The sequence below is a fragment of the Meles meles genome, chromosome 5 (assembly GCF_922984935.1).
Source record: "Meles meles chromosome 5, mMelMel3.1 paternal haplotype, whole genome shotgun sequence".
Taxonomy (NCBI): domain Eukaryota; kingdom Metazoa; phylum Chordata; class Mammalia; order Carnivora; family Mustelidae; genus Meles; species Meles meles.
The window spans coordinates 15,105,270-15,118,509 of NC_060070.1; the positions used below are offsets into that span (position 1 = coordinate 15,105,270).

Below are 13,240 nucleotides of genomic sequence, written 5' to 3' on the forward strand. Positions count from 1 at the left end.
TGTACAGTGGATGATGCTTTCTCTTCTGTAGAACTCCAGCTGCCATTTTAGAAATGGCTGCCGTCCGTAGTTCACAGGGCACGAGAGGAGTACAGAAGCCTGGTGCGTACCCCAAATACCAGTATCCATGTGCCTCAAAATACTTGCAAGGCTCTTATTACTGTATTTCCCTCTCTCGAAATTCCTGAACCTACTACCCCACCCTACCCTAACCCCCAGGTTGATTATGTCTTTCAAAACTTAAATTACCTCAGCATGGGGGGTGGGGGGGGAGAGAAGCACATTCCCTACCCCCAACAGCAGTATCAGCTGCAAAGTGTCAGCTGTCCAATAGTGGCAATTCAAAGAAGAATGAAAAGAGATTTCTAAAATTATTTGAATTTTCCTGGGCTAACATTCCAATCATCTGGTGTTCTCTACCCATTTCAAATGTAGTAGTATCTTTAACATGAATACAAACACATTAGATGAATAATGTAAAACCCTCCACTTTATTATTGTTTGGATTTAGCTGGTATTACATCATCTATAGTACTAGAATTTTTTTGTCTGTTTTTATTTTTTTAAAAGAAAATCTAAGTATAAACATTAAAAAGAACCCACTGACCCATTAGGTACTGTCCAAAAATATTACTACTGATATTTTGGTAAAGCAAAATTAGCTGCCCTGAATAATTGTCCTTTGCAGGCATAATCTCTGCTACATAAGATTGTCTATCATTCAATATCCAACAATAGGCATCTGGATTAGTGCTATTTTGTCTACTGTGGATATAAAAGTTGATATGAAATGTGATCTTCATTTAAATGAATAATCACCAGGCCCTAAGTATCAATGACTCCATACATGAAAAGGTAGCTATACAAAAAAACTAAATGTTTTTCGTTGGTTTTGCATGTTTAACCCAGTCAAATTAAATTCAGAACAGAATTACTACATTCAATTGTCTGATAAACAAGCATTGCAATTTCAAAAAAAAATATATTATACTATATAAGGTGCTTCTTAAACAAAACAACAACAAAAGAAATATGTTCTAAACATGTTCTTAACTGCACATACATAAAATTGCTCCTAAATTCAGATGCACATATATGAAATAAACTTTTTTTATTTTTTGGCCCTCCCAGGTTCCCAGTCCTTTGGTGCTCACTTACTAAGTAATCAAAAATGAATGAAATATACTTTTTGAAATAGGCATCCCAAGAGAAGTCCTAGAAGCTTGGCTGGGTTGTTGGCTAACACATCACTTCTCAGTGGGGTTTGAATTATAGACAATGAGGTCACCGGAGGAAACCAAACGTATTTTTTGGCTGAGAAGAGATAAACCCTAGTTGCTCTGGAGAAGCAAAGGCCTAGGGAAGGCTGCCCTGTGGCTGGACTGAGCCTTTCTCGTTTACCTGCTGCAGGTCAAAGGATTCCTACAGCCCCCCATTCCAGTCTCGCTTTTTTGGCTTATGAAGTTTAATGAAATGAGCTTCGGGGGAGTTTTTTCCCCCAAGGCCAAACCCTGGTTTCTGGATGAGCTCTAAACGACCAAGAATGGGTAGAGTCTGACCAGGTCCCAGGCAGCCTGAGTAGCGAGCCTCCAATCTGTGCGTTCTAGCCCGAGCCAGCAGTGTGCTGGGCCAACAGGAAGAACACAGCTGTTTACTGCTGTTCCTTCCAGTCAGGGTGGTAGAAGAGAAGGGCCGCCCACGCATCCCAGGGCAGCCCCACTGTGCACACAGGGCCTGCCAGGGGCACTCCTGGGTAGAGCTACAGCCCCAGGCAGGGTCACAGTGAGCCTTCAGTTTTCTCTGGTTGCTGCCCTACTTTCCTCCTGTTCTCTAATATTTACAATAATCATGCACATTTACTGTTGATCCAAGTGCCCCAGAGCTAAGAGTGTCACCAGGGTGCCCATGGATTTAAACTGCCCTTGGTCATACGCCGGGCACTACTACCTGTGATGAATTCACTCTCTGTGTAAGTTACACACCAGGAAGCTCTGAGCAGAGCGCCCTCTGCTGGTGAGTGTGAGACCACAGGAGAACAGGTCCTGAAGCTGATGGATGGCCAGTCCTGGGGGGAAGAAGGCTTTCTTTCATAACTTGAAAGCAAAAAACCAACCCCAATAATTTATCCCTTAGGAGGAAACTGGTCTATGTGGAGGTGAATTAACTGCGATCAACTTGGTGTTTTCCATACGTCCATGGGAAGCAAGAATTAACTGGAACCCATGACCCGCACGTAGTGTTCTCAAAAAACCGGTGGAAGAACATGCAGCAACTCAAGGTTCAGGGTAGCAAACTGACAGAGTGTGGACAATTAGGGGGCCTTCTTCCTCGGTGGGCATCTTGTATCCCTATAGGGCCAATGAGCAGACAATCACTGAATATTCAGCTCCAGCCATGCAACAGAGCAAAAGCTTTAAGGTATTACTTTAATAAAACGATATGTTGCTATAGGAATACAAGACAATGCCATAATGAACCCTTGACCTCGCTCTCTCCAAGGCAGCAATTAAAGGAGCCACTTTCAAGTCTCTCCTGTGGCTTTTTCTTAGATCCACTAAAAAGCACTTCACAGAGATGAAACGTCCACTCTCCAGGTCTGGGTCTCAACAAGTAGCTTAAATGCAGTCACCCAGTCCCAGCACGTAGACTGAGTTTGGTCATGAAAAGCTACAGAATCCTCATGCTTAGTAATGTAGCAGAGAAAGAGAGAGAGAGAGAGAGAATCAAAGAATCGAGCCCTGGAATCCCTTTGGCTGTCCCCCAAAGAAGGCGTGCCACTAAGCACGGAGCAAGCAAACAAATGGCCACTCATATCAGAAAGCCACCGTGGCGGGTGCGAGCTGGAGTGAGCGCGGGCGCGGGACTCTGCGATCGCGATGGACAATGTGGGTAAAAGGCTGCGGGGATTCTCAGGACCTCGGGGTGGCCCCGGAGCTCTCAGACCGTGTTGGGGAAGCTCCCCGCCTCCTCGGCCAGGTAATAGGCTTGCAGAGAGTGTGACGAAGTGGCGCCCGTGGTGGCCAGCTGGCTCTCGCTCATCTCCTCCATGGGCGCGCTCCCGCCCCCACGGCCGGCGGGGGCGTGCAGGCGGTGCGCGTCCAGCATCTCCAGCAGCAGGTCGTAGAGAGGCACCACGTTCTTGCATTTCATGCTGTAGAGGTGCTCCATGCCTTTGTTGCTGCGGGCGGGAGACATGGGGAGGACCAGGTTAGCACCACCCGAGCTCTAGGCCCTGCTGCGATGCCCACGAGGGGCAAAGGGAGGCAAACTCCAAAGACACCTGCCAACGTTTCTCCCCCTTTAAAGAGCCGTTTCAGGATCTGCTGTGCGGGTAACTTCCTTCCCCTGACTCAAATGAGGTTCTCTTCCCCACTATTAGCATCGCATCTAAAAACAGAACAGAGACCAGACAGCCACGGAGGCGGGAATTTTTTTTTTTTTTTTTTTTTTTTGGAAGGCAGAAACTGTTTATTTTATTTAAACTTTTTTACCTCTTAAATATAGATTAGAATCTACGGAGAGGCATACAAATAATGGTAAAATATAAAGATTGCTAAAAAATTAAGACCAGAGAAACAAAAAATACAACACAATTTCAGGCCATAAGGCCTGAACCTCAGATTTGACTCTTAACTTCCTGGAGTATCAAAGAAGAGGAAATTCAGATACTAAAAAAATTTACATAAAAGTTTGCTGATTTTTAGAATGTATAGGTCTTTTAAAATACATTTCCTATTTTATTTATTTATTTATTTATTTTATTTTTTTTTTTTTAAGATTTTATTTATTTGACAGACAGAGATCACAAGTAGGCAGAGAGGCAGGCAGAGAGAGAGAGGAAGAGAAGCGGGTCTCCGGCTGAGCAGAGAGCCCGATGTGGGGCTCGATCCCAGGACCCTGGGACCATGACCTGAGCCGAAAGCAGAGGCTTTAACCCACTGAGCCACCCAGGTGCCCCCATTTCCTATTTTAGAATAGTTTTAGATTTATAGAGAAGTTGTTAAAATACTATAGAGAGTTCTCAAATACCCGGCATCCAATTTTCCTTGTTATTAACATCTTAGACTAGTACTTATGGTGAACTAATATTGATATAATTATTAACTAAAGTCTATTTTAAAGTCTGGGGAGGGGAGGCGAACCATAAGAGACTATGGACTCTGAAAAACAACCTGAGGGTTTTGAAGGGTCAGGGGTGGGAGGTTGGGGGAACAGGTGGTGGGTGATGGGGAGGGCACGTTTTGCATGGAGCACTGGGTGTTGTGCAAAAAGAATGAATACTGTTACGCTGAAAAAAAAATAAATTAAAAAAGGGAATTTTTTAAAATGCAAAAAACAGGAACTCCTGGGTGGCTCAGTCGGTTTAGTGGCTGCTTTCCGCTCAGGTCATGGCCCCAGGATCCTGGGATGGAGTCCCGCACTGGCTCCCTGCTCATTGGGGAGCCTGCTTCCCCCTCTCCCTCTGCCTGCTGCTCTATTTGTACTATCTCTGTGTCAAATAAATAAAACCTTAAAAACAAATAAATAAAATGCAGAAAACAGTTCAGGAACTTCCCTTGTTTCAGACTTTCTAGGTGTTTGCTCATTAATCAGAATAAACTCTAAATTTCTTTCCATGCTCTGCAAGGTCTGACTGATGGAGCTTCTGCCATCCTCTCAGAGCTCCCCCTGCCTCTTCTCCCCTGGCTTACGCTCTGTAGCTGAGCCAGCTTTTGTGCTAGAAAGAAAAACATAACAGCTTTTTTTTGTTAATATTTTATTTATTTGACAGAAATCACAACTAGGCAGAGAGGCAGGCAGAGAGAGAGGAGGAAGCAGGCTCCCTGCGGAGCAGAGAGCCCGACGTGGGGCTCGATCCCAGGACCCTGGGATCATGACCTAAGCCGAAGGCAGAGGCTTTAATCCACTGAGCCACCCAGGCGCCCCAACATAACAGCTTTTTAAGAAGGAGCTGGAAGAAACTGAGCTCTTCAGTTCCAGACACAGGTGTCTGCACTCGTTGCCCCCTCTGCCTGGGGGATCTTTCCCCAAACCTTCAAACGCCACCTCCTCTGAAAGGTCTTTTGCTGCCACAGTCGCAGTGACCTCAAGGCCCTATGGCTTTAGCTGTCCTCTTGCATTTACTGATTTCCTCCCAGGGCCAGGACAACCTGAAATTCCTCTGTGGACACACACAGGCTTATTCTTGCCACACTCGCACATACCAGCACAGTCAGGGCAAGCTCCCTGCGGGGCAGTGATGTGCCTATCCTGCAGGCCTACAGCAGTTCCAAGAATGTGCTAGAAACTCAGGCAACAGGGACAAATGGACACAGGGAAATGTGGGCAAATGGCATTTCTTCTTCTAACCTCTGTCCTCCCCTGTCTCCCCCAGCCACAACTCTGCTCTCCCCCCCCCAACACCACCCATGGAAAAGACATAGAACAGCTATTATCGATCTTGAGATTTTTTTAGAAAGAATTATGTAGTCTACGGCCATACCACCCTGAACGCGCCCGATCTCGTCTGATCTCGGAAGCTAAGCAGGGTCGGGCCTGGTTAGTACTTGGATGGGAGAAAGAATTATGTATATATGAGGAGACGGGACCAAAAGAGCACCCTGAAAAATAGATGCCATTTTGGGTAGGGGAAGAGTCAGCACAAGCTGGAGACAGGCCATGAAAACCCAACATCAGACTGTCCAGGTCTTACAACACTACAACCTAATTACATATCTAAGTGGAGTTTGTTTGTTTGTTTTTCACTTAAAAGGCTGTTAACGTTAAGTGCCTGCTGGGTCTCACACTGTGTTGCTCGTGCAACCTAATGAATAACATTCATAGTCACAAGAAATCTGGTGTTAAGTGTTCTGAGTAACAACATATGGCTGGGGCCAAACTTAATAAAACAGAGTCCTGTGATTTAGGCTGGATGTAACAAGGCACCAAAACATTATCGTGTGTGTGTGTGTGTGTACACACATGCACCCCAGTGAGAGAGAGAGAAAATGCTCCCAGCTTTCACTAGAATTGCAGCTTCTCTCCAGCTTTTCACACAATTCAAACTCTAGAGAGTTCTCGTGCTGCGGCTGCCCTCTGCCATACGTTACCAATAAAATGACCAGAGCCCTATAAATTTAGTGCAGTTATATTGGGGTTTTAACTAATTAGGCTTGCTACTGCTGAAAAGCAGTGGACAGATTTGAAAATTCAGCAGTTCCTACCAGCAAAGAAAAACCTTCATCTGCAATATGGTTTCTACGATGTCTTTGACCTTCCGAGTAAAAGCGAATACATTTCTTCAAGGGGAAATCTGGGAGAGGACTGTTATTCTGACATAGCCCCGGCTTTCCTCTTTGTTATATTCATAAAAATAGCAGATGGGAAAGGACTGGAAACATGTACTCTAAATGCAGTCCCCGCTCTACCTGGCTAAGGTGAGTCCTCTGTTTATGACACCAGATACGCGGGGAATCCCTGAGAACAGAGACTTCAATCACTCTCTCTGGAACTTTGGCAAGTGGAAGTCATCAAACGGGAATTTTGAATTCACGGGGTAGGGAAAATACTCGAGTAATTCTCATTCATCCATTTACTCCATTGACTCAGCAATAATGTTGAGCCTACACGATACATAAGATGCCATATATGGGACTGTGGGGGATACAAAGAAGGAAAGATACATTTATTTTTTTTTTTCCAGAAGCTGCCAGCTTTCAGGGTTCTCTCCAGAGAGGGGGACTCTTGAGACTTTGATAGGACAAGCTTCTTTCCACATGATGCATCATCTCAAGGTTTGAAAGCCCCTTAAAATGTAAGCCAACCCTCCAGACACCTTGGTTCTTCCCTCACAGCCACTAAGAAAAGAAAGTTCATTTTCGTTTCTAGGGTCTGGGTGTAATCCATACAGACTTCTTCCCACATGGGTACCTGATTCCTAGTCTCATCACTTCACCTTATTTTTATGGCCTTTCTGGAGTAAAGAATTTTTTCTTTTTTTTTTTTTTTTTCTCTACTTTCTTTATCTCTGCCCCACAGGCTGAATTCTGTTCCTGGGAACGGTATCCACTAAGCCCCTGGCCAGCCACTCTACACGACTATTTGAAATGGAAATGAGACCCCTTTCTCCTTTTGGCACAGACAGGTTCCATTTCCTTTGCTAATATCCTTCCTTAACTCCTACGCAAAATATCTATGGAGTGGTTCCTGTAGCAAGCACCAAGCTAGGTGGTATTGGGTGCACAGATGATCCAAGATGGGTTGCGGTAACTGCCTTACAGAGTTTGCAGTCTAATTGGGGCGGACAGCAAAATAAAATGCGCAGCAGCAGTCAGGAAGAAGAGGGTGCAAATCCCAACTGGGTGAGGGCTCAGGAGACCCTCCCTGGAAAGAACACCCAAGCCATGATGGATTAGCTTACTGTTCACAAAAACCCATTCCCCGTGCCACATGCCCATGATCTTGACCTTAAGCCTCATTGTGTGACTTGCTGGCCATGGAACATTCGTCGATGTGACTCAACTAAAAGACGATGAACTTGCCCTCACGAGCTTTCCCTCTTGGACTTCTGCCATCACTATGAGGAGAGTAAGTCCCAGCTAACCCGCAGGTACAAGGAGGTTAAAAGACTCCCGGAAGCAGAGTCACCTTGCCAACCTGGAGTCTCGCAGCTGTGCCCCCCGCCCCCTCGCCAGCTGCCCCACAGATGCGGGAGTGAACCCAGCGGGGACGGACGGAGCTGCCAGCCAACCTGCAGCCCACCCATGACTCAGAGAACAGTCATTTACCGCCAGGGCTCAGACTCTCAGGAAGCCCTCGGAAGTTAAGTAGGGTTAGAGCACAAGTTATATGAGCAAAATAAAGGGACTAATGCCGTGGGAAGCTACTTCAGGGTTTTAAATAAAGGGATGACGTGAGTAGATGTGGTATTAGATGCCACTCTGGCTCTGGTGTGGAGAATGGGTTGGGTGGGGGGGTCAAGACGGAAGGCAGGGAGGCGCACGGGGCGGCCACTGTAGAAATCCAGAAGGAAAGCTGGCGGGGATGTGGGCAGCAGCAGTGAGGGGTGGCAAGAAGGGGTCTGAGAGGAATGGAGGAATCAGTTTTGACTCTGTGAGGCATGAGGTTTAGGGACTGAGAGTCTCTCAGAATTTCTAAGTGTACGTCGGGGGAATACGATGCAGGAACCATAAGGGAAGCGCCCAGGGCCTCCAGAGGACAGGTGTGCTCACAGACTGGCCTTGACTGGTGGGACAAAGTGAATGACCAAACACCGCCGTCCTCCCGCAACCCACACATTGCCCGCTCCTCCCCCCACGGGGCTTTGTGCAGGCTTGCAGCTGAGCACAAACGTCACGTCCTCTGGGAAAGCTGTCCGTCTGCCCCATGCCCTAGCCAGATTGCCTCCTCTGCCCTCACATCTACGCCTCTCACATGCCAGGAACTGTGCCAAGAGGGCGATCTGCCTTCAGGCACCGGCTCTCTCCAGCCCAGCGGTCCCACGTTTGAGGGCTCCTGTTCTGGCGCTCCTGGGGGGAGCCCAAGGACGCCTCACCTCATGTGCCTGATGTGGGAGAGGATGAGGAGGAGCTGGGCCAGACGCCGATGCTGCTGCTGCAGAGTGAGGCCGGCTTTGGCCATCAGGTGGATCAAGGTGTCTGTGATCTTGTCCAAGACACGGTGGATATGGTCCTTCTCCTCTAGAGACTTCAGGGTGCTGGACAGAAATGTGTACATTCCTGCATGTGCAGAGAGAGAGAGAGAGAGAGAGAGAGTGAGACAGAGAAACTCAAAGAGGATGAGGTCTAGGAGACTGGCGGTGTGCGTGCGACTGACACCCAGCCAGCCTCTTCCCTTGCCCCTGTCCCCCCGACCCCGCACAGCAGTGGGGAAGTTTGGGACCCATTTGATATAAGCAACTCTACAAAATTCCTAATCAACATACATGTCTGAGAGGACCAAGAAACCCATCCAGCCTCCTGTATGAGAGCTGACTTGGAGGATTTATCATCAAGACACCCGGGAAAGTCACTGTTTGCCTTTGGGGCCGTAATGGTGCCACCAGCCACCCCCTCTGTGTCGGGTCTGACACCCACACAAACTATCCCATTAACGCCGACCACAGCCCGGGAGGGGCATTATTAGTCCTTTTCTCAGGAAGAAACCGAAGGGCAGAGAGGTCCTCAGGACAAAGCCGAGCTGGGAATGAAGCCCCACGCGCTGACTCCATGCCTGGTCATTATCAGGGAGACTCCCAGGAGACCCGTGTCACTCTGGTAAGATGCACGGAGAGCGACAAATGATCTGTGCAGTCATTCAGGTCGTTTTTCCAGGTGGGATCTAATTTGCTGTTATGTTTCAGGTCAGGCTTAGGGCCTTTTCATCCTCAGCTGAAAGGTTTATGATGGGGGAGGATTGTAGAGGACCCTGGGAACTGCTGTTTTTCACTGCCAGGCATGTTTGGATTTTGTTTGTTTGTTTTTCCCCCAGCTCTTGCCTTTCTTCTGGTGATAGACCCGACTTCCTGGGCCACAGGTAGACTCAGGACCAAAATTAGACAATCAGGTCACTCTGTCCTTGGGACAATATTAGCCCTGAGCTAGACAATCAGAGCGTTTTCTGGGATTGTATATGGAAGTCGAGAGATTCTTCCCTCTAGGTTGTGAGCTTGGAGGGGGAGACTATTCGGCTTTCCTGTAGTGCCCCCCTCCCTGCCCTTGGGGAACGCCCATCTGCAGAACTGAGCTGAGCCGCAGTCAGCAGGGGTGATAGCTACATGGCAGCGGGGAGGGGCCCCGGGGGGTGGGGGATCCTGGCTCCAGTCACAAGGTCCCTCTCTTACATTGTTTTCCTTTGACCTTGGAACTTCCATAGTCTCCTTTTCAACACATGAACCCCGAATTCCCTTTTTACTTAAGATAGCGGGAGTGGGGTGTCCATCCCTTGCAACTGAAAGAGTCTGACTATTAGAGTTGTGAACTCAGCGCAAGGACCAGAGGAAGGTGAGTGAGAAAGAGATGGGAACAATTCAGAGCAAGAGGAGGACAGGACGGGTCAGTCTTGTCTTAGGACCACAAGGATGGCTTTCCCATCAGGAAAACACTCCAGAAATAAGGTCCCCCTGAATGTACCATGTTATAAGGTACAGAGGATGCTCTATTTTTCTCCAGAGGATGCATTATGTATTTATGTATATAAATACTTTTTTGGGTCTTTATGTATATAAACTGTATGTTTACATACACTTTATGTTTATATATAAGTATATAAACATATTTATAAACATATTTATATATGTTGGTAACACTTTATGTATATAAGCACTTTTTTGGGTCTTAACCTCTGTTAGTTAATATTAACCTCTATTAATCTCTACTGTTAATTGGGCCCACCGGCCCTCTCCTAAACAGATTTCTTCTTGTCCTCTTCCTTCCCATTCCTCAATGGTACCCTCAAGTGAAGGCCCCAAGTCTATGAATCCCTGACCCTATACTGGTAATGTGGTGATGGTGACAAGTTACTGCTCACAGCGCAGCCCTATTGGATCCTGGGGGAAATACATCCACTATGGAATCCAAAATAAACAGAGTTGTAATTGCCCAGAATGGAAAATGGCTGAAATAAATAAAACAGCAACAACAAAACCAGGATGGTCAAGATCTTGGCTTACATGCAGTTGAATAGAATAATGTAGCTTTTGGTACCCTGAGGCACTTTGAGCCAAAGCAAATAGACCACAGAACAAGTAAGCAACAGACAGGCAGTGAAATAAGAAGGAAATTGCTGGATTCCTTTACCTATGTTCCCCGTGAACCGTTGACAGAGAAAGAATGTGTGCATTAGGAAAAATATGCGACTATCCAGGGGTCCTGGGGTCAGCCTGGAGGCGATGGAGAGCAGGAAAGGGGTGCACCAGCGGGTTGGAGGTCAGAGGCACCTCGGAGCTCCTCCAGCCCCGCCTCCTACTTCCCTCTCTGTCATCACACGCATCCGAGTCTCATGTCTCCCCGAGGCCCTGCATCTGGCTGGGCGTCCTGGGAACCTGCCCAGACCACGCTGCTGAGTTAAACCAACTCTGATGATGCATTTTCTACCAGTTTCCTCTTTTGTCACCACTGGGGATGCTGGCCTCATTCACCGAAGATCCCATTCTGGTTCAAGGGAACCAAAGATACGAGGAACAAACAGGGTCAAGGGGACACGCAGCCGCACCTGCTCGTCCTCCATGTGCACGTGCCCAGAAGGCTTTCACTAAGGACCCACTGTGAGCATGAACCACGATACTTAACAGGGATTCCAAGCCTTATTTTAAGTGTTAACGTTTTAAGTGAGGATATTGCCGGTGGAGATTGAGTTTTCTTAATTTAACACTGACTCTTGGGCTGCAGGCCATTCTCAGAATAAGCCTGTTTTTCTAGTCCTGTTTTGGCACCAATACAGCTTATCATTTCTTCCTTGTCAACAGTTGCTTTCTCGCTGTGTAAATATATTCTGGAATAAAAATACAGTCCTGTTGAAATGCCAGTAATGGACAACAGCAGCTACCATCCTTCTGGGCTTTTCTGGCAAAATGTGGCCCATGTTTGCTACCTGTTGCCCCTAAGGAGACTTTTGTGAAAAACAACAGAAATCCCAAGTCCCAGAATACTTCAGGTGCTCCGGCAAATGAAAAACTGGGCTGCTGGTAATTTCCATATCCCAGGTGGTCTCTGCCACCCTGGACGGCTGCACCACGGTGCCCAGCAGCCCAGCGCCAGTGATCAGACAGTGAGGGCCTTTAGAAATATTCCTGCAACAAGACTGGCTTTGCAACTCCCAGAGCTGCTCCAAATCCCCAAGATGGAAAAAACCAATCTGGATGTCATTATCCAGTCTTAAAATGTTATTAGCAAATCTGAGCTGCTACATACTCTGAATCTTGGCCAACACTGGGAGAGGCAGGAAGAGTCTATGGAGAAATCTGGTGGTAGAAAAGAAGGGGGAGCGAAGCCACAAGGACCCCCTCCCCTGTACAGAAGAGACCGCAACCCAATCTCTCTTGCTCTCTTGCTCTCACTGACTCTTGACTCCACTCTCTTTCTCCTTTCATTCTGCTTGGACCCTTTTGCTCTTCTTTCTTCCTTCTTTTCTCCCCCTCTACCTCTTTTACTTGTCTAGATAAATGGAGTTTTCTGGAAGCTGGAGGAATGCAGGCATGGGCACCGAGGGCATGTATGCCTGTGGTCATGCCTAGAAGGAAGTCCTAGCACAACCAACCACGGACCTGCACTGGCAGGCACATCTGACTGTTCCAAAGGGAATGACAAGTTCCAAGGCCCATGGCTCAGCAGTTGCTTCAGGAACAATTCTTCAAAGAAGGACATGTGTTTTCTCTTCCCAAAGGAAGAAAGTGACAGTAGACCCTGGGAGAATCCTTCACTCCATGGCAGTTTAACCAAATTTAAAAAAAAAAGAGAGAGAGACTCAAAGGGTAAAGGTAGTGAAGAAAACTCCTCAAGTCCACAGAGGTAAGTAGTCTGGGCCAGTAAGCTGCCTTTGCACTTGCATCAAAAGGGACTTCTCTTTCTATCCTGTTCACCCAGGGATTAGTCCTTAGGTCAGCCTTCGGGCCTTTAACCCTAAAGTAAGCCAAGAGCACGACTGCTCAGAAGTGCCTTCGAGACTGGCAGTTGGACGAGCGCTCCATTGGCTTTGTGCTTCACCTATGACTGCGGTTTGGACTGTCCCCTGTGGGGCGTTGGGACAGTTCATGTTGGCTACGGCCACTTGGTGGGAGAGACCTGCTGGATGTCCTACAAGGTGTGGGACAGTCCCAAATGATGAAGGATATTTTCTTGAATGTACTAATGAATTAATCCTATTATAAATAAAAATTCTGTAGTGAAAAGTTTTTGCAAGACTGTACACAGGAAGTCCAGCATGCAGGTGTCTATATAGAAGGGGAAGCTTAAATGGAATACCTTTTCTCAAAATTATTAAAAAATTTATTCACTTGATGTAGCTAATTGAATGTATTACATAAGCTTTCCAACGCTATGGTTAGTTGAAATGATTTCAGTGCAGGAGTGACACATACCTGGTTGCAATTTATAGAACAGATTTCTTCTAAACAAAATCAGAACCAACTATTATAACACAGTAGGCATTAAGGAAATATTGTGGTTTTGCCCCTATGTGTTTTTAAATAATTTTGTGGCATAGTAAGAGCAGATCGCTTTTTTTTTTTTTAGATTTTATTTATTTATTTGACAGAGAGAGAGAG

General features: G+C 46.8%; 1 protein-coding gene across 1 annotated transcript in view; it reads right to left on the reverse strand.

Moving 5' to 3' along the window:
• Positions 1 to 977: 977 nt before the first annotated feature.
• Positions 978 to 13,240, reverse strand: part of LOC123942082 (estrogen receptor) — an 82,866-nt gene continuing 70,603 nt past the window's right edge. Inside the window, exons 4-5 of the mRNA XM_046006035.1 lie at positions 8,534 to 8,717; positions 978 to 3,178 (exon numbers count right to left, since the gene is read on the reverse strand). Of these exons, the coding sequence (XP_045861991.1) occupies positions 2,938 to 3,178; positions 8,534 to 8,717 (425 nt within the window). The 3' untranslated portion in view covers positions 978 to 2,937. The remainder of the gene's footprint in view (positions 3,179 to 8,533; positions 8,718 to 13,240) is intronic.